This window comes from Balaenoptera acutorostrata, chromosome 19 (assembly GCF_949987535.1).
Source record: "Balaenoptera acutorostrata chromosome 19, mBalAcu1.1, whole genome shotgun sequence".
In the NCBI taxonomy this organism is placed as follows: domain Eukaryota; kingdom Metazoa; phylum Chordata; class Mammalia; order Artiodactyla; family Balaenopteridae; genus Balaenoptera; species Balaenoptera acutorostrata.
The window spans coordinates 50,518,899-50,544,634 of NC_080082.1; the positions used below are offsets into that span (position 1 = coordinate 50,518,899).

The 25,736-nt window shown below is 38.7% G+C and overlaps 1 protein-coding gene across 8 annotated transcripts; it reads left to right on the plus strand.

The window, feature by feature from the left end:
• Nucleotides 1-945: 945 nt before the first annotated feature.
• On the plus strand, nucleotides 946-24,506 carry ZNF146 (zinc finger protein 146). 8 transcript variants are annotated; one of them, XM_057533397.1, is made up of 4 exons: nucleotides 1,296-1,406; nucleotides 2,954-3,002; nucleotides 12,060-12,297; nucleotides 21,426-24,506. In XM_057533397.1, exon 4 carries the CDS (start codon nucleotides 22,207-22,209, stop codon nucleotides 23,083-23,085), a length of 879 nt encoding a protein of 292 aa, XP_057389380.1. In that variant the 5' UTR covers nucleotides 1,296-1,406; nucleotides 2,954-3,002; nucleotides 12,060-12,297; nucleotides 21,426-22,206; the 3' UTR covers nucleotides 23,086-24,506. The 8 variants fall into 8 exon arrangements, with proteins under 8 accessions (XP_057389386.1, XP_057389380.1, XP_057389388.1 ...); XM_057533405.1 differs by having other exon boundaries at nucleotides 22,080-24,506; XM_057533400.1 differs by having other exon boundaries at nucleotides 1,345-1,365.
• Nucleotides 24,507-25,736: the final 1,230 nt, after the last annotated feature.

A 25,736-nucleotide genomic window follows, 5' to 3' on the forward strand; every position in this document is an offset into this window, starting at 1 on the left:
TAAGACCCCTGCCATTCCCTTCCCCTAAAAGATGTCCCGGCCTAAAACAATCCTTTCTTTTCTTTTGCTAATAACTTCCTTGCCCCACTTTCCTACTGCCTATAAAAACCTTCCATTTTGTACAACTCCTTGGAGTATCTCTCTGCTTGGTAGATGGGATGCTGCCTGATTCATGAATTGTTGAATAAAGCCAATTAATCTTCACATTTGGCTGAATTTTGTTTTTTTTAACACACATCACGAAAAATAACACCGGTTTCAGGGAAAGAAGAAAAACATGCACGGAGAACTTGGCTTTTGGATGTTCAATAATAATTCTTTCCTTCTCCTCTCAATACGTCTCTTGGAGAAGAGTCAAGGAAAAGCAATCATAAGGGACCAGCGCATTTTTAAAGGGTCATCGCCCGACCCTCCCACACTGGGGAGGGAGAGCAGAGAAGACTGGACATCATGCCCAATCTCGGTATTACAGGGAAAGGCTGAGGTTATCACTGTCCAGGGCCATAATCTGTCAGAGCACTGGAGTCACAGGCACCTCACACCCACACACTTGGTGCTGAACAAATGGTCAGTGTCACACAAACACATATCCACTCTTAGAACACACAATGAAACACGATCATAGACACCTCCACAGCCTTATACACAGCCACAATCTCACACCCACTAAGGCACACACAGTCGCACAATCTACTCACCACCATGACACACAAAGACACATTCAGAATCGTGTATTGTTAGCCCGCTCGCGCCGGCGCGCAAAAACCCAAGGCTCTCTGGACACGCCCTGTCCCCGCCCCGGACTCCCAGACCCCTCACCTTCTGCCTCCCCGTGGTCGCGTCCGGGGCCCTGCGGAGCTAACGACCTCGCCACGACGTCAAGAGAGACGTAACGCTGGGCCGCTGTGGACTCTGGGAAATGTAGTCCAAAGCCAGACCAGCTACAGAGAAAATGGTGTCCTCATACCTCAGAGTATGGGCTTGGTTCGTTTGACGTTGCCCTCGGGAGGCTTCAAAGAGGGGGTTGGGGTTCCGGCTCCAAACCTTCCACCAGGCTTGAGCTGATCTTCCTCCAAGGCAGAAGTACTCACCCTGAGAGCTTCATAATCACAGGAAGAGGCCGCCAAGTTCGCGTGGGAAAGACAGACGGAGAGACATAGAATGTCGACCAGCAAAGCCTTAAGGGAAATGTAGTCCAAGGCCGGAAAAGCGGCGGTGCTGTCGATAGAAGGTAATCAGATACCAGCCTGCGCTTGGCCGCGGCGACCGTGCGGGCCGCATCGCGGAGATTTCTGGGAGTGCTCACTCGGCCTCGGAGTGCGCAGGCGCAGCGCACCGAGTGGACATTTTGGTCTTTGTCCGCGGGTCAGTCCGGCCCCTGGGTACACGTGGCGCGAAAATAGGAGGTGGGACGTGGGTGTCTTGGGCCGATGGGGTCTGGGAGGTTATGAAGAGAAGGATTCCAGATCTATTGGGGTGCGGCGCGAGGGTGGGGAGTGGGTTTAAGCGCTTCTGGCCTACATGTAGAGTGGGGGTGGGGGCCTCTGAGGAGGGTTCGAGCGTGCATGACCCTGAGTTTGACCGCAAGTTTGATCGGATGTTTGAGATTATTGACGGAGAAACTGGGGGTGTAGCGTTGTGTATGGTTGCTTCTAAGAGAGAGAGATGTAGGAAACCAGCATTGAGAGAATAACATCCGAGCGGCACTTCCCGCGTCGAAAGTGCTGATAATAACGGTGCCGTCTTCCTGGAACATCTAATTTACTTGAAGATTTGAAGGGGGATAAAAGCTAAGTGGTAAATACTTTTTAAATGGACTTTTGTATAAAAGCGCGTTTCTTTTTAATTGGGGTAGAATGCAAATCACCGTGTTTTTTTTTTTTTTTTAAACAAGCAAAAATATTTCGAAGGAAATTTTTGTTAGGGGGAGCCTGCTTCAAACGGTCTCAAATATCCTGATCTTTGGGGTACTTTAATAGGTCTGCTGTTAACTTAGAGTAAATATCAGCCTTACATTTTGAGAAGCAGTGTCATATAGAGCAGAAGGCCGAGGACTGGGGAGTCAAGGGTTTGGGGTTCTAGGTTCGGCACGGTTACCCTCGTTCTTTGAAAAAAACTTAGTTCCTGAAGTGTTTATCCATGAGTCTGGATTAGTTAGTTGTCCTAACTCCTAAATGCGTGGAGATGTTCCCAGGTTGTATGGATTTTGTGAAGTAACGAAAAAGTCTAAGGAATCCACTTTAAGTTATCCTTCACGTTATTTTAAATAATTGGGTACCAAATCAATATCTACAAATCAGTAGCCTTCAGATAGACAAACCACAGCCAGTTAGAAGGTATAATAGAAGACAACCATTATTTACAAGAACAGTTTTTTAAAAATTGAGGAATAAACTTAAGAAATGTGCAAAACTATTGGAAAAGAACTTTAAAATACTGCTAAAGGGCATAACATAAGATGTGAACAAATATAGTGTTTTTCAATAGGAAGACATCTTAAAGAAGTGTGTGCAAATTTAAGTAAATTTATTAATTTAATGTTATCCCAATAAAAGTATCCACAGATTTTTTTTTTTTTTGGACCTAGGTAAGCTGATTCTGCACTTAATATGGAAAAATAGACAAGCTAGAATAGCTAGTAAAACTCTGAAAAAGGAAAGCAGTTGGGGTGTGGGGAGGTCGGAGCCCAACAGTAACATTTTTTTTTTTTTTTTTGGCCACTCCCCTGGGCTTTTGTGATGTTAGTTCCCCAACCAGGTATTGAACAGGCACCCTCAGCAGTGAAAGCGCAGAGTCCTAACCACTGGACCACCAAGGAATTCCCCCAACAGTAACATTTTAAATCCTCAGAAATTAAAATAGTATTGGTATTAGCAGGAAGCAGACCTATGAAGGGCAATTCAGCATTATGTATGATAACTACAAATGTATTTTTTTTTGACTTATTTTACAGATGGAAATTCATTCTGCAAATGTACCTGAATTTACATGAAGTTATACAGGTACAAGGTTGTTCATTGCAGCAGTGTTTCACATAGGAAAAGATTAGAAACAATTCATGCCCATCAGTAGGAGATTGGTTCGATAAAATTATAATGTATGTATACAACAGAATAATTTGCAGCTCTATAAAAGAATGAGGAGGAAGCTTTCTATATACTGACACTGAAATAACTCCAGAATTGTATTGTTAAGTGAAAAATGCAAGATGCAGAATGTATGGTATGCTTCATTTGGAGTAAGAAAGGGGAGAGATAAGAATATATACTTGTATTTGTTTCCTTTAAGAAACAAGATCCACAAGAAACTAGTAAGAGTGGCTACCTCTGTTGCGGGTAGAGGTACTGGCATAGATAGGACAAGGGCAAATAGCTTTCTATGTTTGTTTTTTTTTTCCCCTGACTATATGAGTTTAGTATATATTCAAAAGTCAAAGTAATTTTTTTTAAAAGGAGGACATAAGCCATAGAACCAGACTCTTTCCTCTGCCACTTTGTACCTTGGTGACCTTAGGCAGGTACTCCCTTGTGCCTCAGGTTCTCATCCAGTATTATAGAGAAAATAATAGTATCTGATTCATGGAGTAGTTGTGTAGATCGAGGAGTTCTAAAGAATAGTGCCTTATTACTCAGTAATACTGGATAAATTTTAAGTAGTACTATTATTACTATCTATAGAACAATACTTTCTCAGAAATAATGCCACTTGCAGCAAGGTGGATGGACCTGGAGATTATCATACTAAGTGAAGTTAAGTCAGACAGAGAAAGACAAATATATGATAGGCAGAATCTAAAAAAAATGATACAAATGAACTTATTTGCAAAGCAAACACTCAGAGAATGAATTTATGGTTACCAGAGGGAAAGAGTGTGTGTGTGTGTGTGTGTGTGGGGTGGGTAGATTGGGAGTTTGGGATTGACATGTACACAGTACTATATTTAAAATAGATAACCAACAAGGACCTACTGTATAGCACAGGGAACTCAGCTCAATATAATAACCTAAATGGGAAAAGAATTTGAAAAAGAGTGGATACTTGTATGGGTGTAACTAAATCACTTTGCCGTACACCTGTAACTAGCACATCATTGTTTTTTTTTTTTTAATAAATTTATTTATTTATTTTTGGCTGCATTGGGTCTTCGTTGCTGCATGCGGGCTTTCTCTAGTTGTGGTGAGCGGGGGTTATTCTTTGTTGTGTGCAGGCTTCTGATTGGGGTGACTTCTTTTGTTGCGGAGCACAGGCTCTAGGTGTGCAGGCTTCAGTAGTTGTGGCACGTGGGCTCAGCAGTTGTGGCTTGTGGGCTCTAGAGCGCAGGCTCAGTAGTTGTGGCACACGGGCTTAGTTGCTCCGTGGCATGTGGGATCTTCCCGGACCAGGGCTTGAACCCGTGTCCCCTGCATTGGCAGGTGGATTCTTAACCACTGTGCCACCAGGGAAGCCCTAGCACATCATTGTTAATCAACTATATTCCAATATAAAATAAAAATTTTTAGAAAATTCAGAAAGGGACAAAAAATTTCCTCAGAAACAGTACAGTCATTCTTACTGTTTCTGGTAAAAATTTCTGAAAGATTCAGATATGTAGATGCTCTTTTTTAATTGCCATGTTTAAGTATTTTTTTTTTTTTGACATTTTCTTTTGTAACTGGAATGAGGAAGTTAGAGTTCTTTGTTCAGGTTACATTCATCCTTAGAAATTCATCACTGCCTCCTTCATGAGATTTGTTCTTTGATTTCTGTGATGGTTACTTTCTCATGGTTCTAATTCAGAGCCTCTGATGATATTTTTTAAAAATCCTAATTGTGACCTGTTTTGGGTCAGACTACATCAGAGGTGATCTTCAAATTGCATAACATCAGGAGAGAAATATATGACTGGTCCACCATTAGTGATTGTATTTTCCCCTTTATGACCAAAGTGTAATCTGTATGGTTTCATAATTTGGCACGGTACAGATGTCCATTCCCCATCAATCATTTAATGAATGGTTTTAACACCAATAAATAACCCTTAGCGGAATCAATAATTTCTTCAAGGTTGCAAAGTGATTTTCTAGTTTTTCATTCCTTTTACGTTTATTTGATTGCTACCTCAAATTGTGTCAAATTTATCCTGGCTTTTTCTTTAAGCATCATTTTAAAGTTGTGCTCTAATAACTGCAGCTAGTTTTCTTTTTGATAGTCATATTGTCACAGTTTTAGTCAGTGGATGTTCCTTCATGCTAACTCCTGTCTCATTTTAACTTGCCCCCATTTAACTTTGAAACCTATCTTGCACTCCAGGCCCATCTTGTACCTTCCCTCCCAGACTTGGAATTAGCTGTTTCTTCAAGGAGCTCTGGTTCCTTTTACTGGAGAGTGGTACTGGAGACCAAGATCTGGGTGCTGGATGTTTGTTCTCCCCCCCTGCCCCCCACTTTAGGCTTCTTTGGCTTCATTGCTGTGCGTGGGCTTTTTGCAGTTGCGGAGAGCGGGGGCCACTCCTCGCCATGGTGTGCGGGCCTCCCATCGCGGTGACCTCTCCTGTTGCAGAGCACCGGCTCCAGGCGCACGGGCCTCAGTAGTTGTGGTATGCGGGCTCAGCAGTTGTGGCTTGTGGCCTCCAGAGCGCAGGCTCAGTAGCTGTGGCGCACGGGCCCAGCCACTCTGCGGCATGTGGGATCCTCCCGGACCAGGGATCGAACCCATGTCCCCTGCACTGGCGGGCAGACCCAGGGAAGCTCCTGGATGTTATTTTATTGCTGCAGAGGTAACATTGTTTCAAGGCCATTTCAGAGACGGAACTAGAAAACCCATTTTGAAAAATCATGAGTTCATATTAATATTTATAATTCAGTTTAAATGGTTCAGTATTTTTACCTCATACTTAGCTCCTAATTGTATTTTTTTTTTTTTTTTTTTTTTTCCTAATTGTATTTTATAGTAAAAATTTTGGAACAGGTTAATATAAGTATGGGATTATTTGCTTTATCCTGCACTATAAAAAAAAAATGGTTTCAAAAATAACAATGTTGATAGTAGTAACTATAAACATACTGTATCATGTGAAAATTTTCTTTGTAGCTATTTTTGTCCTTAGAATGCATCCCACGAAAGATGTGTAGTCAAAGTTCTCTGTTATAAATCCTTTCTTTGAGGAGTTATGTTACCAAGTTAATGTACAGTTGAGTTCATTTGTTTCAATTTCAAGTTCAGGGATTGCTTTTTTTAAAAATGAATTTTATCATATAAAAAGTAAATAATGCATTTCTGTGATTCAACAAAAACTATATCTCATAGAGATATCTCATTCTGCTCCCCTCCCCATCACATTCTTCTCTGTCCCAATTAAATATAGTTTCTTGTTTTTTTGTTTCTGTATCCTTCAAGTAGATTTTTTTTGTTTGTTGGGCCATTAGTGTATGTTTATTCTTCCCTCCTATCCCCCACTGTCCTTACGTAAAAGATATACTATGTACATCTGTGTTCCTCACTTTCTTCACTTAACAATATGTTCTGGAGATACCCTTTGTTAATGATTATATATATATATTTTTCTTTTTAACTGCCTTATAAATAAGATGCCATTGTGTGCGTGTACCGTAGTTGATTCTGCTCTTGGACATTTGGGTTGTTTCCAATCTTTTGCTGTTACTGCAGTAATGAATAATTTTTCATCTGTGTCATTTTGTACTTATGCAAGATTATCTCCAAAGTAGATTGCTACAAGTAGAATTGCACGTAGGGCTAAGTACTTTCATTTCCATTAGCAATCTACAAGAACACCTTTCCTCCTAGAACCTTATCATCAGAATGTAGAGTTGAATTTTTTTTTTGCCAAAGGTATGAGTGAAAATTGGTATCTCAGTGTAGGTTTAATTTACATCTCTATTATGGGTGAGGTTGAGTATCTTCCATATGTTTAAGGGCCACATGTACTTATCTGGGAACTCTGTTCATATCCTTTTCCTCCTTTTACTATAGGGTATCTCTTTCTTCTAGGAGCTGTTAAATTACATTAGAAAGGTTAGCCCTATGTGAAATGAGTTGCAGGTTTTTTTCCAAGTTTTAAATTTGTGTTTTGATATTGTTCACAGTGGTTTGTTTTTTTAAACCATGTGGAATCAGGTAGTTTTTATTTTTATGTAATAGATTTATCAGTCTTTTCATTTATGGTCATAGAAAGCCTTTCCCACTCCAGGTTTCACCTATACTTTCAAATCCTTAAAAGATTATAATTTCTATGGGTTTTCATATCCTCGTGTATGATATTTAGGTTTGCATCCAGGTTTATGTTTTTCCAGTAGGCTACCCAGTTCTTCCAACACCATTTATTAAAAGGCCTTAACTCTACTATTTTAAGATTCCATTTTGATCATATACTAAATTCTCATGTTTTTGGTCTTATTTCTGGACTTTATATTCTCATCCATCTTCCAGCCTATATTCGTGTACCAATATTTATCTTTTTAGTATAGATGCTTTATAATTTTGTTTTAATATCTATTATAGTTACTCTTCTCTTACTGCTTATCTTTTTCAGTTTCCTAATTCTTGTTTATTTTTCTTTGTAAACTTCAGAATCAGCTTGTCTAGTTCTAGAAAAAAACTTACTGATATTGTATTAAATTTTGTAAAATAATTTAGGGAAAGGGACATTAGATCTTTATAATGTTAAATATTCTTGTCCATGTACATGATATGTGTTGTATATATTCCAGTTTACTTTTGGGTCTTCTAGAGTGTTTTAATACTTTCTTCATATAGGTTTTAGGCACTTTTTACTAAGTTTATTTCTAGGTACTTTATCTTTTATATTGCTGTTATGAATGGAGTCATTGTGCTATATATAAAGCTTGTTGATTTCTTTTATATATATATACATTTATTTATTTATTTATTTTTGGCTGTGTTGGGTCTTCGTTTCTGTTTGCGGGCTTTCTGTAGTTGCGGTGAGTGGGGGCTACTCTTCGTTGCAGTGCGCGGGCTTCTCATTGCGGTGGCTTCTCTTGTTGTGGAGCACGGGCTCTAGGCACGCGGGCTTCAGTAGTTGTGGCACGCAGGCTCTAGAGCGCAGGCTCAGTAGTTGTGGCGCATGGGCTTAGTTGCTCCGTGGCATGTGGGATCTTCCCAGACCAGGGTTCAAACCCGTGTCCCCTGCATTGGCAGGCGGATTCTTAACCACTGCACCACTAGGGAAGTCCCAAAGTTTGTTGATTTCTATAAGTTAATTTTATTCCCTGCTTAATTTATTGAATTATTGTTTATAATTATATTTTAAAATGAGGCAGTGGGCATCCTTACCTTTATTTAGAGTTTAATAGAAATGCCTTCAATATTTTTGCATTAGATAAGATGCTGGCTTTCGTGGTCAGATATAGATTATGATTACCTATATATGTATAAATTACCCATGCTGCCTGGGTCTCTGGGGATGTGAGTAGAAACAAAAAGTTTAGGGCTGAGACCACTGCTATGCCTCAGATACAACAACCAGGAAAGATCACATTAATCAAGGAAATAGAAATCCCTCTAAACTCTGATAGCTGCAGTCTTTTTTTTTTAAATTAATTAATTAATTTATTTTATGGCTGTGTTGGGTCTTCGTTGCTGCACGCGGGCTTTCTCTAGTTGTGGCGAGCGGGGGCTACTCTTCGTTGTAGTGCGTGGGCTTCTCATTGTGGAGCACAGGCTCTAGGCACGCGGGCTTCAGTAGTTGTGGCATGCGGGCTTAGTAGTTGCGGCTCGCGGGCTCTAGAGCACAGGCTCAGTAGTAGTGGCGCACGGGCTTAGTTGCTCCGCGGCATGTGGAGTCTTCCCGGATCAGGGCTCGAACCCGTGTCCCCTGCATTGGCAGGCGGATTCTTAACCACTGCGCCACCAGGGAAGTCCAGCTGCAGTCTTTAAAAAAGTCAAATATAACAAAAGTAAGATGTCCATTCCTATTTTCATTTCCTCCTTTTGGGTGACAATTTCTTAAATCAGTTTCTCCATTTATCTTTTATGTTCTTTTTTTTTAAAAATAAATATATTTATTTATTTATTTATTTTTGGCTGCGTTGGGTCTTCGTTTCTGTGCGAGGGCTTTCTTTAGTTGCGGCAAGCGGGGGCCACTCCTCATCGCGGTGCGCGGGCCTCTCACTATCGCGGCCTCTCCCGTTGCGGAGCACAGGCTCCAGACGCGCAGGCTCAGCAGCTGTGGCTCACGGGCCCAGCCGCTCCGCGGCATGTGGGATCCTCCCAGACCAGGGCTCGAACCCATGTCCCCTGCGTTGGCAGGCAGACCCCCAACCACTGCGCCACCAGGGAAGCCCCTTATGTTCTTTTTGTAGCTTTGCTTGCTTCTTAAAGTTTTTATGTCTTTTTAAAAAAATTAATTTTGTTACATTGTGTTTCATTTTTTATCTACTTGTGGCAGTAATTTTCAGGTGAGTTTAACTGTTGGAAAATTATGCTGTTCATTGCCACTGTTTTCCTTAAAGCATCCTTGTATGGACACAGACAAAATATTTTGTGTTTCTCATGTTTGTATGAGGTAGATATTCATAGACAAGTACCAAGAAAAAGGAAACATAGTAGCATTCTATACTTCAAAGCTCATGTGCCTCTTCTAGTGTTTAAAAGCAGAGGGCTTCCACACCTTCTCTGGCTAGATGACCCTAACCTGGTTGAGGCAGACTTTTATCTCCATCTCTCTGTTTCCCATAAATGTTCATTGTACTTGCCTTCCAGGATGATGCATTTGCTTTTTTTTTAAATATATAAATTTATTTATTTATTATTTTATTTTTGGCTGTGTTGGGTCTTTGTTGCTGTGTGCGGGCTTTCTCTAGTTGTGGCGAGCGGGGGCTACTCTTTGTTGCCGTGCGCAGGCTTCTCACTACGGTGGCTTCTCTTGTTGCGGAGCAAGGGCTCTAGGCACACGGGCTTCAGTAGTGGCGAGTGGGCTCTAGAGCGCAGGCTCAGTAGTTGTGGCACATGGGCTTAGTTGCTCCGCAGCATGTGGGATCTTCCCGGACCAGGGCTCGAACCCATGTCCCCTGCATCGGCAGGCAGATTCTCAACCACTGCACCACCAGGGAAGCCCCCAAGTACTTTTTAAGCCTGCTCTTTCTGCTTTCCCTGCAGTCTCTTTCTGTTTAATCTAGGTCTTGCTTTCATTAGTTCCGTCTTAGGGTAAGGCCTACTCGTTCTGGAAGGAAATACTAGCTGCAGATTTCTGAACTCCTTAAGTCCTGAGAATCTCCCTCAGCATTTCGAGTTCTTCCTAGGCTTCTTTGTAACTTCTTTAGGCCTCCTGTTTGGGTTTCCCTTTGGCAGAGATATATGGAGTTTGGGTGTTTGGCTTTTTTTTTTTTTCTTTTGTTGCTAGTCTTGTTGTTCATGATTAGACTTCATTACAACAGTTCTCACTCAGGGTGAATCCCTCATTCTGAGAATGAATATTAGCTAGTTTTTTCTGAGATCTGTTACCTCAAGGACTTCTCGCCATTATCTAGTCTTTCTTGCTACACTTATTACACTGTTGTGGTTCCTGTACCACTTCGGCTATTTTGGGTTTTTGGGCCGCACTTACAAATAATTTAGAGTTAACATAAATTCTCCCTACTAGTTTCACTACAGATGTAGTGTATGGATTAGCTTCTTGCCCCCTTGTTCCACCCTCCCCATTACCCCATTATTCTTGATGTTTTATATGGTTTTCAGGAAAAGTATTTGCAAGATTGAAACTAAGCAGCCACCATGCTCCTGTGAAACCTTTCCTTGTGTCCTTGACCTTTGGTGTTCCTAGGATTCTGTCCTTGACCATCTTCACGTACTGTGTATGTTCTCTATAAGCAGTCACAGTAGTATTCCACCTGTCTTCAACAGCAGTGATATTCTGACAACTGACAAATTCCCATTTCCATTCTAGGCTGTTCTGAGCTCCTAATTTATATATGCAGTTGTGTAATGGATATACTTGCCTGCATGATCCTCAGAAACCTGACACTCTGAATGTCCAGAAGATCAAACTTGATCTCCTTTTGCAGGCTGTTTCTAGGCAACTCGCCCTCTCATGTTTATCTCTGTGTACATTACTGTTTAAAGTAGGCTCTAAGCCTTCCATCTGCTACACCCCAGTACAAGCTGGTGACCAAGCTTTTTCAACACACATAGTAGATAGAGTGTATAAGTAGTAACTTAGGTTTTTTTAGGATTTTGCTTTTCTTTTTTAATGGTTTCAATTTTATAGAAAAGTTGCATGTACCCTTTCTAGAGAAGGTTACATGTGCAGAGAAGTCCCATATACCCTTTACCCAAATTCACCAATCATTTACTTTTTTATTGCTTTATTTTTCCTTCTCTTATTCTCCAAATATGTGTGTAAATTTTTTTTCTGAACTATTTGAGACTAAGTTGTATACATGCTCCCTTTATCTGCAAATACTTCATAAATTTTCTAAGGACAAGAACATTCTTATACATAACCATGGTACAGTAATCAAAATCAGAAAATACAATGCCAATACTATTGTTTAATTCAAAATCCATATTCAAATTTTGTCCATTGTCTGAATAATGTTCTTAAAAACGTTTTTTTGAATGTGTGGATGAACATATATTTACAGGATATTTTTAGTATATAGTTTCTTTCAGAGTATATTGCTAGCAAAGTAAATATTAGGACTCCAGGTAAACTTCAGTTTTTATTCCTGAATACTGTCAAGAACAACTTTATCCATGTGGCTTAGTTCTGTTAGGTGTATGTTGTTATAGTCATAGATATGAGTATTGAATTTCATCCAGGAATAAGGGCCACAGTTAAAATCCACTTAGGAGCCTACATAGGAATGTGGTGCTAGAGAACAGTAGCAGCCAGTCATGTAAGGTATGAACAGCTTTTCCTATGGAGGTCAAATTTTCAAAATACATTCCCTCTTTCTTCCTCCATTTCTGGATGTGTGGAGCCTTAAAAGGTTTAATGAGTGTATGGCTTTGAAATTCAGGACCCAAATAGTCCCTTTGCTCATATTAGTTGTGTGTGCTTTAATCTCTAAGACAAAAAGTCCTTACTTTGTTCTTTTTCACAGGGTCGCTTCCTTGTGCATTCCTGGAGACTGCACCTTCCTCATCCTTCGGAAGGCCAGGAGGCCCCAGGGCTCAGCCTGAGTTCTAGGACAGAACTTTGGCTCCAGCATTAACATTCTAGTGCTGTGTCATTTCCCCAATAGCAGGTTATAAGCTGGCCAAGCTGTATGTGATCTTCTGTTGAAGCAAGAAGACGAAATCTGGATGGTGGAGAAAGAAGTGTAAAGGAAATTTGTCCAGGTGAGTGCATCACAACCAGGCGGGTCACAGTTGTTCAGTCAGCATTGCCACCTCTGAAATGCTTTTAAGGATGTTTTCTTACAGGCCCTAGTCTTAGAGTATCACTTGATACGAATTCTTTAGAAACCTGAAGGACATTTCCAGTCATTTTTTCTTTTAGTAGTCTACTCCTTTAATCAGATGCTAGAGGACCAGGTTCCCGTCTTACCTTTATTCTGCATGTCAGCACTTCGCACTTCATTTGTACTGCGTCTGTGTGATTGTTCTCTCTTTCATGATACCCTCAGTCTCATATCCCCTGATGTGTATAGACTCCTTTCCTTGTGCATTCTTTTATATGTCTTAAGTCTTTATATATTATCTGATATTTAGGTTCCTTTTTATTACTTACCAATTTCTTTCATTCTTTCAGTGGTTAAATGCCTCAGCATTATATTTTACATCTGTAATCACACTTCCTGTTGTCTTCTTATCCAACGCCCCCATTATACATCAACAAACTCCTGCCTCCCTCCCTTCTGCCCCCATGAACCTCTTTCAGAAGTTTTTGCCTTAGAAGTCAGTTCTACCTTTCTGCTGTGTATGTGTGTATGGATGTATGAGTCAGTATTTGTTTTTTAATGTAATACATGAATTTGTAAAAATTTTTGAACATCAGGTATACAGTGAAAAAGTCTGCTGTTCTGACCCTGAGTCCTGTAGTTCTTTTTCAAAGATGCAGTCACTTTTAAGAGTTTCACATGTATCCTTCTTGAGGTAGTCTACGAATAAACCAGCATATATTATGTATCTGTGCTGCAAGTATGAATATATATAAGCCCTCAGTTTTCCGTTTCATGTAAATGGTGGTATGTATTCTATTGTGTACATAGTTTTCTTTTTTTCTCTATCAACATTTAATTTGTTTAACCTATCTCGTACTAATGGACATTTAGGTTGTTTCCAGGCTTATGCAATTGAAGATGCAAGTGCATATACTTGTTTATATTGCTTTGCAGAGATGTGCAGATATAGTTACATCATAATTTACTCTAAGTGGAAGTGCTGGGTCAAAGTTATGTTTATTTATAGGTTTGATAGAAATAGGCACATTGTTCTCAAGAGAATTAAACCAATTTACATTTCTACCAACATGGTTTATTCGTATATTCAATAAATATTTACTGAATGATTTGTATTTGGCACCAGTTCAGTTACTAGGGAAATGTCAGTGATCAAAGCAGTCAAAAATTCCTCCCTCTTGAGGCCTATATTCTAATTGGGGAAGACAGACTATGAATAAATAGGTAAAAGATATATTCGGTGGTGAGTCCTATGCAGAAGAGTAAAGCAAGGAAAACTGGCATAGAGAGGGCCAGTTGGGGGTTATAATTTTAAATAAGTTGGTCAGGGAAAGGTCTCGTTAAGAGGATGGCATTTAAGAGTATGAGAGTGGGGCATGCAGTATTTGGTGGAAGAACATTCAGCCAAAAGGAACAAAAAGTCTTAAAAACCCTGAGGCTGAAGCGTGCTGTTCAAGAAATAATGATCAGGGCGGTGGGCTGGAGCAGAGTGAACAAAGGGAATAAGAATAAGTTTGGTTAGGTTAACAGTCTAAACCATAGACTTTGGCCTTTATTCTGAGTGATTTTGGTAGACCATCAAAGGGTTTTGAGGTAAATCACCAAATTGTATGAAGCCAGTAGTCAAGCAATAAATATTGTTAAATACCATAATTCAGTTATCCCTTGTGGCTCAAGCCACCATTAGACGCTTTGCAAGTTGGCAAGGTATTAAAGCTGAGCATATTCAAGTTCGCTGACATATATGGAGGAAGAGTCACTCTTCTCCTCTCTGCTTCGTAACCATTCTCTAAACATTGGTTCTTCTCGCCTTGGCAGATAGAACTGCTTTCCTTTTTTTTTTTTCTCCTGTTCCTCCCAGGCATGTGAACCTGAAGGAATCCTGGGTTCTTTTTTTTTTTTTTTTTTTTTTAAAATATCTATTATTTATTTGGTTGTGCCAGTTCTTAGTTGTGGCTTGCTGGCTCCTTAGTTGTGGCTCACCGGCTCCTTAGTTGCAGCTCGTGTCCTCCTTAGTTGCGGCACTACTCGTGGGCTCCTTAGTTGGCAGCTTGCTGGCTCTTTAGTTGTGGCATGCAAACTCTTAGTTGCGGCATGCATGTGGGATCTAGTTCCCTGACCAGGGATTGAACCCAGGCCCCCTGCGTTGGGAGCTTGGAGTCTTAACTACTGCACCACCAGGGACGTCCCAGAACTGCTTTTCTTTAAAAGCCTGTTAGGATAATTGAAATCGTAATATGCTCTACCACCAAAAAAAAAAATATTCTAATAAAAATGAAATATTTGGGGAAAAAAGCAGGGGGGTTTGAGGTGAGGAGTGAAAAGATCAGAATTACAGTTTGGCTGCTATAAAGAAAACATGGTAGAGGGGATTAATGGGAGGCTATTGCAGTAATCTAGGTAGTAATTGTACTTAGTGACACATAGTCAGATTCTTAAGATATTTTAAAGGAACAGCTGACAAGATTGACTTATTTTATGTTGGTTATGAGAGAAAGAAGAGTTGTTGATGACTCTTTAATTAGAAGAAGATGAATTACCATTTACTGGGATAGGAAGACTTCAGGAATTTTGGGAGATAGATCAAGAGTTTTCTTTTGGACTCGTTAATTGTGACATATCTACTGGTCCATCATCTAAGTGCATATTCAGGTAGACAGTTGGATGCACAGGTCAGGAATTGAGGGAGATAGAAAGTTGTGATGACTTCTGTTCTGCTGTACTAATAAGCTGCTTTATTCATTGATGGTGTCTCTGCATTTTCTTGCTCAGTCTTAACTTTTCTTACCACTCAGGGATGCCAGTGTGTCCACCAAGTCTCCTGCATCCAGCCTACATTCCTGGATTCTGTTGTTAGAAACAAGGAGGTGGTGATAATGGCCCTTGAAGCTGTGCCTTTTGTTTTTGGAGAGCATTGTGCATGAGAGCTCTTCCTAAAAACAGCAGTGGCAGCTGCCCACTCATATCCTTTCTCATAAGACATTAGAATTATAGCTACTTCCTACTCTTATCAACAATGCAGTTTTCCCTTTGTTTTTCCTCTTTATCTTTCTCCTTCACAGGCATAAAGTGAGCAGAGATGTCTATCATTTTAGAAGAAAGCATCTATTTATGTTATGTTTGAGTCCCTCCTCTAGGAATTCTCTCCCACTTAAGCTTGATTGGTGCTTTGATGGCCTGAGATGTTGCTTTTTCTGTCTTAAGTGTTTCCTTATCTTTTGCGCCCTCCCCCCCTCATCCTCTTACTGGAGGTGGCTTCTGGAACTCTGCATTCTGCCTTTCCTCCTTCCCTTTATAAATTAATTCCTAGAAAGTGACTCATTCATTCTGAAGTTAGAAGTAACTCTTTCTATAAATATCAATTTTTATTTTGGCACCTCCAGGCTTTTTGTCTTGCCCACCATAATTTTACCTGTTTACGGGATAAACAACTGTCCAATTGACTTCATTTTCATTGTGTCAGACCGTGAAATCATTAATATTCTACGCAAATTAGAGATTTCAGCTCATTATTTCAGGTCCAGACGTTACTTCAAACCATTTTCAAATTAGGTCTGGATTATTTCTTTTCTTATGGTCCTTGTGATATGGTCAGTCAAACCTTTTAAAAGATATACTTTGCTCTCATCAAGAGAGGGCATGTTAACCATGTGAATATAAATGTGAACATATTTCCTTTCTATAAAATTATTTGAATCTTGGCCTTTGATTATGAAATACCCTACCTTTTCAGTTCCTGCTTATTTAAACCTGTTACTTCCTCTTTTTTTGATCTCCCCTCTGATTGTCCATCCTACTTCACATTTCCCACAGAAATTCAAAAGTCCTTAGTAAATACCATCTGACGTGTTTTTTTGTTTTTATGTCTGGATATCTTACGAACTTGTTGAAAGGAAGGCCCATGTTTTATATTTTCTGTTTGCAGTTTTGATTACACATGTGGTAACTTGTTAAATCTGAATTATTATTGTGGAAGGTTTGTTTTTTTAATCAATTCTTAACATCTTCAAACACCATAAAACACTGAAAGAAGAGTACAGTGATCTCCTCTATACCCACCACATAGATTCAGTAGTTAGTATTTTGCCGTGTTTGATGTATCTGTATCCCAGTGCATGTGTATTGTGTGCATTACAGCACACAAACAGCATGACACTTCACTCCTAAAAAATTAAGCATTTTCTAAAAATACTGTCATCCCTCTATATAACAAAAATACCATTATCACGCCTTAGATGATTAGTCATAATGTGCTAACACTATGTAGTAGTCCATATTCAGATTCCCCAGTTATCTCCAGAATACTTTCTATAGCTTTTTTCTTTTTTTTTTTTTTTTTTGGCCTCTTCGAGCCTTGCGGGGTCTCAGTTCCCTGACCAGGGATTGAACCCAGGCCACAGCAGTGAAAGCACCAGATCCTAACCACTAGACGACCAGGGAGGTCCCTCTATAGCTTATTTTTAAATACCAGAATCCAGTCAAGGTTTAAACTTTGGGTTTGGTTGTTGTCTTTTTAGTCTTTAAACTCTAAACTCTCCTCCCCTCCTTTTTTCCCCCTTGGTAATGCCCCCTATTTTTAAAAAATAATTGCTATCAGCCATCCAAAGAAAAGAGTGGAGCTGTTACTGCAATCCAGCATCTCAGATTATAGTTAGCATGTTAAGACTTAACTACATACAAATTTGGGTTTAAAAATATTTCATATGAAACACTTATTTTAAGAAAAGTGAATGTGATTGTGATTAGTAGTTAAGGGAAAGATGTTTAGAAGTAAGAGACAAGACTGGAGAAGTCTTTTTAAGAGCATGTTACTGGAGCTGCTTCCAGGAGGTTCTGTGGATTCTAAGAAGTGTAAAAACTAGGGGATCAGGCTAAGCCAAAGGACATAAGGAACATAATATGTGTAATTGTGACTCACTGATAGCATATTTAACATGCTTGGCAGGCTTTTCCTCAGGGCCTCTGAACTTACTTAACTACTGCTTAGAATGCTCTTCCTCCAGATCACTCTTTCTTCCTTCATGTCTTGAATCTTGCCTTCTCAGAGGCCGCTCCATCTGAAATTGAAACTCTATCCCTTCCCTAATTTTATCTCATAGCACTTAAAACTTGTTAACAAACCATCTCCTTCATTTGTTTATTATTTGTCTCTGTCCACTAGAATGTAAACTTGATGGGTGCAGAAAATTTTGTCGGTTTTGTTCAGTACTGTTTATCCCTGGAGCTTAGAACTGTGCCAGGCACATAGTAAGGAAAGAAGAAGGTATTTGTGGAATGAATAATGAGAAGTGTTTTGAGCATCAGGTTCTCAAAGTTTTTAGTCTTAGGAACTCTTCACATTTTTTTTTTCTTTTTCTTACATAACAGCTTTATTAAGATATAATTCAGATAACCAAATCTACCCTTTTAGGGTATACAGTTCAGTAGTTTTTATTATATTCACAAAGTCGTGCAGTCATCACCGCTATCACATTTTCATCACCACAGAAGGAAACCCAGTACCCAATAGCAATAAAATTTACAGTCCTAAAACTTGAGGACCCGCAAAGAGTTTTGGTTTATTATGTGGACTTTTGTGATATTTACTTTATTTAACAAAAAATGGAAACTTTTAAAAACATTTATTAATTTAAAAAAACCCCCATTACATATAAACATATCGTTTCTTAATAAAAATAACAATTTTCCAAAATAAAAAAATTTAGTGAGAAGAGTGGCATTGTTTTGCATGTTTGTAAATATCTTTATTGTCTGGCTTAATAGGAGATAGCAGAATCTGCTATTGTAACCTGTTGTTTTGGTTGAAGTATGTTAAAAAATTGTGGCTTCACACAGATGTAGTTAGAAAAGGGAGAAGTATTTTAGTAGCCTTTTCAGATAATTGTGAATATTCTTTGGTACTATACCAACACTTGACAAGTGATCACTTTTTTTAAGATTAGCCATAATGTGAAATTTGAAACACATTTTTTTGTTCTCTTACATAAAATCCATTGGTTTGTCTTAAACTTTGAATGGATCTCTTACCCATGCGTGATTTTGTAATATCATGCATTTGTCTGTTGAATTATGGAGATCTTTCAAATGTTGATGTATCTCATTATACAATATCAAAACATCACAGTTTGTTAACATCACCAGTCTCATTAGAAAAGTTTTTTAAGTATTGGGAAGCTATCAGTCTCATGGTGGAGGATTTATGGTTTTCCAAAATTCTAATTTTTGTTTGAAACTCGAATTCTATCATTGGCAACATATACTGTCAGTTGTTTTCCTTAAGATGATGTCTTACTTTGTTCTGTCTGAAGGAAGTTCCTGGCAAACAATACCCAAGGCTTAATAACCATAGTTTGTAAGGCATTTATTAATTTATTTAAAGCAAATCAGTGGTGCTCCATAAAATAAAGTAAAAAATGGTGCTTCATGAGAAAAGTGGCTAGGTTTAGCTCACAACTTAGATGATTTGCCCAAGTGCTTTTCCTTGCTTGGTTTCCTATATTTAGCACAGACTCCCTTGGACTTTCTTCAGAATAGTTCAAAGCCCTCTCAGTACTTGTTTCCACATGGTCAAATGCATTGGGAAATCTCCTTCCATTTTTCCCCTTAGAGATATTACTTCTAGAATTTTTGTCCTCCTGCTTCAGTCTAGACTGGCTGTACTCTGACTTGATAGTCAGCTCTTACTTATAGGTTTTCATCACCATTATCATAGAAACTTTCTTCATTTTTTCCCCTATGCATCCCCTCTTATTTGGATTCTACATCTGTTGCCTTCTCTGTCTACTAATTTTGGTGGAACACATCTTCTAGTACCACCCTGGGAGGAAAGGTGCATTTTGGGGCATTTGCATATCTGAAAAATGGATTTATTTGACTGTCTTATTAGATTGATAGGCTAAGCGTAAAATTTTTCTCTCAGAATTTTATTTCTAACTTCCTGTCTTTCTGTTGGGAAATTTTATTCTGATTCCTTTTTCTTTGAATGATATATGTTCTTTTTTCTGAAAACAGTTATGGCCTCTTTTCTGTTTTGAAATGTCACAGTGATGTGTCTAGGTATGCATCTTTATTATTCATTGTGTGGGGTACCAAGTGGGCCTTCTAAGAATTCTAGAGAGGACTTCCCTGGAGGTCCAGTGGTTGAGACTCTGCACTTCCACTGCAGGGCACAGAGGTTCGATATTTGGTCGGGGAACTAAGATCCTACATGCTGCGTGGTGTGGCCAAAGAAAAAAAGGAAAGAAAGAAAAAGAAAAAAAGAGAGGGGAAAAAAGAAGTCTAGAGAGGGAATTCCCTGGCATTCCAGTGGTTAGGACTCCGCGCTTTCACTGCTGGGGGCTGGGTTGGACGCCTGGTTTTAGGGAACTAAGATCCTGCAAGCCGAGGCGTGCCCCCCTAAAACAAACAAACAAACAAACAAAACTTCTACCAGGAAATGACACTTGTCACCTGTGCTCATATTAACAGTATGACCCCTCTGCACTTAGGAGACCCTGTTATTGGTAAATGGTAGTACAGTCTACTTTACCACCTTCCCCCTCACCACCCCCTCAACCCCAGTCTTAATTTGTAAGGGAACTTTTTCTTTCTGCTTCTTGCTTACAGAATCCTGTTATTGTTTCACTGATAAAATATCTTCTCATAACTGTGATTGGTTTTAGGGTTTTGTTGTTTGCTGTGCCTTACCTTTATTTCCTTAGACTTTCTTTTTTCTCTCAATGTTGATCTGTCATGTTAGTGGGGTTCCTCTAATGTGTGTGGAACACTGGCTGCACAGTCATACTTAAGAGTGATTCACTAAAACGTAAGCTCTTTCGTGCCTGGGTGCTTCTAGTCAGCTGGTAGGCCTCAGTGGATGAAAAATAGAATGCCTCATGGACTCAGGGTCTCCTCCTGCAGAAGCGTTATACTGCCTTCCTCTCATGAGCTCAGGTGTGGCCAGGTACTTCGTTTTGGCAAAAAAAAAAAAAAAATGAGTACAAGCAACAAGTATCATCTTAGATGGTGGGCATCCTATTTAAGTTTTTCACTGGCCTTTCAGTTTGTCCAGAAAAGGGTCCTTTCATATCCTGCTCACAGGTTGCCAACATTTTTTGGCATCAGCTGCATAATGGAACTGGAGGTTTCACCATATTGCATATAGATCCCATTGATTTCAGTATAGCACCTGTCATCTCATTTGTTGAGTGTCCCTGAGACTAGAGCTACTCTGATTAAATTTCTGCAAAGAATAACTTCCATTTCTTACAGAGTAGTGGTCCTTTGTCCTCCTGACTGACAGTAGAGGTCCAGCTGCAACTCACACAATCTTTTCTTTTTCCACCCAGCAACCATCCTTCATTCCTTCTTTTGAGATACTTGATTTCCCTTCATTTCCTGAGTCTTTCTGATATTTTGTGGCACAAATTGGCTTGCTTGACATTGGCATCCTCTTCTGGAATACCTTTATGTTATTTGAACTTCCTGAGCTCTTCTGTGTGTTGAAAATCTTCCATGTACTTTATGTTATCAAAAATTTTGTTAACACCTGTGTGTATTGATGTCTGCTATCATATTCTTTTTTCTTATGAGTTTGTACCATTTTCCCTTTTCGTGTCATTTTAATGGAGTTTTAGAAGGAAGCAGTTGATTTTTCCTTTTTCCATTTCTTAGGAATCCCAGGTAGACTTTCTTAATTTTATGTGGTCATCTCTTTATCCTGTTTGTTAATTCCTCATTTTTTGTTATATTCAATTTGCTGGATTATGAAATAAGAAAGATTATTTTTCAAGAATAATCTAAGCTTTATGTACATATGAATGTTAATTTTCAACCAGGGGTCCTCTATAAGGGTTTCCTTCTCAAAATTTAGTTGGAGACATTGGTCATGAGGATTCTTTCATACTGTTGAGGTGGGTTACCCGAGTTCATCCCCAAAAGCACAATCTGAAATTTTATTACTAGTAATGGGAAAATTCATAAATAATGATGATAACATAAAGCTAACATTGAGTGCTTACCATGTGCCAGCCACAGTTCTAAGCACATTGACTCCTTTAAATGATGATTCTTTGTACTCCATTTTAGAAGAAGCCTGAGAAGATGATGAGCAGATAGAGAGGCAACAAGACTTGGGAGGCAAGTTGCATCCAGCTCCAGTAAAGTACAGACTGAGGAAAAAAGCAGTGAATATAAGAAAATTGGAAAAATACTTCCTCTGATCTCAAACCTTATATCTTTTAAGGCAACACCTTTTTCAACTTAACCTAGAAAGAGTTTGAAACACAATTTAGACTTATTTGTGTAGGAAAGAATCATCAATTAGTTTGGAAATCCTGCCACAGCTTACTCCTTGTGGTAATAACCCCTTTTAGGTGTAAATCAGTGTGGAAATGCCTTCATTTAAAAAATTTTGAACCCCATATGATATCAGAGCATTCATACTGGAGAGAAAACCTATGAATTTACTGAATGTGGTAAAACTTTCACTCACATGTTGCACCTTATAAATGTAGAAGTCAGGCTGGAGAGAAACCCTGTGCTTCTAAGGAATATTGAAAAGCCTTTAGCTAGATAACAAATCTCATTGAGTAGAAGAAAATTCATACTGGAGAGAAACCAGTGAATGTAACACAACTTCATTTGAGTATTAGAAAGTTTAGAGTTGAAGAGAAAGCTTTGAAGGTACTAAGTATGATAAAGTTTTCTCTTGAACCTTATCTCTTACTCTGCATTTGAAAGGTCGTACACAGAGAAGCCCTACAAATGTAAGAAATGTGGAAATACCTTCAGCTAAAAGTAAATTCTCATTCATCAGAAAATTCATACTGGAGAGAAATCTTGTGAATGTGGGAAAGCTTCCATTCAGATGTCACACCTCAGTCAGCAGAGAGTTTGTAGTGGGGAAAACCCCTTTGCCTGTAAGGTATGTGGGAAAGTCTTCAGCCACAAATCAACTCTCACTGAGCATGAGCATTTTCATAATAGAGAGAAACCTTTTGAATGTAATGAATGTGGAAAAGCGTTCAGCCAAAAGCAGTATGTTATTAAACATCAAAATACCCATACTGGAGAGAAGCTTTTTGAATGTAATGAATGTGGAAAATCCTTCAGCCAGAAGGAAAACCTTCTTACCCATCAGAAAATTCACACTGGAGAGAAACCTTTTGAGTGTAAGGATTGTGGGAAAGCTTTCATTCAGAAGTCAAACCTCATCAGACACCAGAGAACTCACACAGGAGAGAAGCCCTTTGTATGTAAGGAGTGTGGGAAAACCTTCAGTGGCAAGTCAAACCTTACAGAGCATGAGAAAATTCATATTGGAGAGAAACCCTTTAAGTGTAGTGAATGTGGAACAGCTTTTGGTCAGAAGAAGTACCTCATAAAACATCAAAATATTCACACTGGAGAGAAACCCTATGAATGTAATGAATGTGGAAAAGCCTTCTCTCAGCGAACATCACTTATTGTACATGTGAGAATTCATTCAGGTGATAAGCCTTATGAATGCAATGTATGTGGAAAAGCCTTCTCTCAAAGTTCATCTCTTACGGTGCATGTGAGAAGCCATACAGGTGAGAAACCCTATGGTTGTAATGAGTGTGGGAAAGCTTTCTCTCAATTCTCAACCCTTGCTCTACATTTGAGAATACACACAGGTAAGAAGCCTTATCAATGTAGTGAATGTGGGAAAGCTTTCAGCCAGAAATCACACCATATTAGACACCAGAAAATTCATACTCATTAAAAACCTGTGGATATCATGAAAGGTGTTCATCAGGATTTTACATCTCGTAACATATCAGAAATAATCATTCTGAAGGAAAGCATCACAAATGAGAGAAACAAAAGCTAAAAACTTAAAGGACACCAGAGAATTCATCCTGAAGAGAAAGACATTTGTATGATAATATTCAGTTAAAAAAAAAAAAACAAAACATACAGCAAAGGTAATGCTGAAACTTTAGATGCATTTCCACTAAAATTGGGAATGGAAAACATGTTTAACATTGCCATCTGCATGGATCTGGAGCTCTTCACCAATGTAAAAGAAAAAAAAGGTTGCAAGTATTAGGAAGGAAGAGACTTTTATGATATTGACTTAGCAGAACAGAAGAGATTCTGGAAACACCTATGCATTTATTAGAATTTATAATATAGAAATGGCATCACGAGATGAGAATATAATGGGACTATTTAAAAAATGATTTGATTTGGAGGAAATTTGTTCTCCAAGGGGAAAAAAAAACCACGAACTATACACAAAGGTAAGATCCAAGGGGGTTAGGTTAAAAACAGTAATATGAAAAAGCTATATACTAAAATGGTTATGACCTTGGGAGTTGGGAAACATTCCTTACAGCAAATTGAAAAACACCTAGCAATTCTACTCTGAGTTTGTATGCTCAGGAAATGTGTACCAGGCTATTTACTGTGGCATGATATGTAGTAGTCATAAATTGGAAACAACTTAAATGTCCATCAGCAACAAAATGGAAAATACTTATGATGGAATTCTGTATATCTGTAAAATGTAATAAATGAGATCTATATGTATTACAGAGAAAGATCTCAAAAATCATGTTGAGGGGGAAAGATAAAGTTGCAGAATGACATATAATACGATGAGTTTTGTAAATTTGAATAAAACTTCCCTCAAAATTTCAGTGCTATATATTGGTAATAGATACATATATGTATGTATGTTTTTTAAATGTTTTTGAAATGGTTTGGAAGGATACAGACCAAACTCTTGATAGTGGTTGCCTGTGAAGAGTGGAGAAGGGAAGGGAATGCGTGTGGGAGAGGGGGGGGATTGGATTGGTTAGAGGGGACTTCAGTTTTATATATAAACGTTCATTTCTCTTAAAAAAAAAGACTGCAAGAAAATATATTGAAAAACTGGTTAATTCTGGATTGTGGTATATGGATATCTTGTCTTATTTTTTGTACTTTTCTGTATTTTTAAATTTTCTCAAAATTAACAAGAATGGGGGTGAGGATGGGAACACTGTACCTATAGAAATCATGTTCTAATGGATTCATTCGCAATCAGCTACTAAACTTTTTATAGAAAATATTTCTAAAATTTTATCAATGAGTGGATGGACTTGCTCTCTATGTAGTATGAAATTATCTATTTTATTAAAATTAAAAATGACAGCATAATCCAAATCTGTTTTAATTTATTTTTACATGATATAGTGTACACTATATGGTCTACACGTTTTTTAACACTTTTGTGACATATCATTTGAGCTTAGGAATTTTTAAGAACATTTAGTTTAAATAAGGATACACACACAGACTTCATATAATTTGTGTTTTTCAGATAAACTGACTTTGGAATGACCATTTCCTGTCCTGTAAATTTCCATGGGAACAGCATATACATTAAAAGTAAAGTTTTTGATTATTTCATTTTTAAAAAGAGAAACCATTCAACTTCCCAGAATGTTCACAATTCGAGTTAAATGCCAACACCTGGATCTCAGTTTTAACCTGCAGATTATTTCATTCCTCCCCCTGCTTTGACAAATACACCTTTTTTGTTCGTTTTTTTCCAGCTCTGGTATAACTGACAAATAAAATTGTAAGATATTTGAAGTGTACAACATGAGGATTTGATATACGTATACCCTGTGAAGGGATTCTCCCCACCAAGTTACTGTTTTCTTTTACAAAGGTGGAGAGGATGAGATGGGTATGAAAAAAGTGGTTCAGACTCCGGGCAGAAATCTATTGTGTAAACCAATCCTTCCTGAAGATACTTATTATTTAGTCCCTCATCAGAATGTAACTTGATATAAATAATGTTTTAAAATTTTCTTGAATGGTGAACATCAGCAATACAGCATTTGAGGTTGACTTTTTAAACTGCTTTTTAAAAAGCTCTTAAGGACTTCCCTGGTGGTCCAGTGGTTAAGACTCCGTGCTTCCAATGCAGGGAACATGGGTTCGATCCCTGGTGCAGGCTTCAATCCCCGGATGGGGAACTAAGATCCTGGATGCCATGCGGTGCAGCCAAAAAACAAAAACAACTCTTAAACTCAGCTAAATGCCACAACATTACCGTGTATCTTTTATTAGCCGTTTTGGAGGAATGACCATCACTTAAATACGTGAGTCTTAGTCCTTTCTAGTATGAAGTTCCACAACCCCCTTTTTAAAAAGGATGTTATATACTAAATCTACTAAGGAATTGCACCAGATGTTTGTACACCATTTAAAAATTGCCTTCAGGGAATTCTCTGGTGGTCCAGCGGTGTTAGGACTCTGCGCTTTCATTTCCGAGGGCACGGGTTCAATCCCTAGTCAGGGAACTAAGATCCCACAAGCTGTGCGGCAGGGCCAAAAAGAAAAAAAATTGCCTCCGCTTATCAACCACAGTAGGAAAAA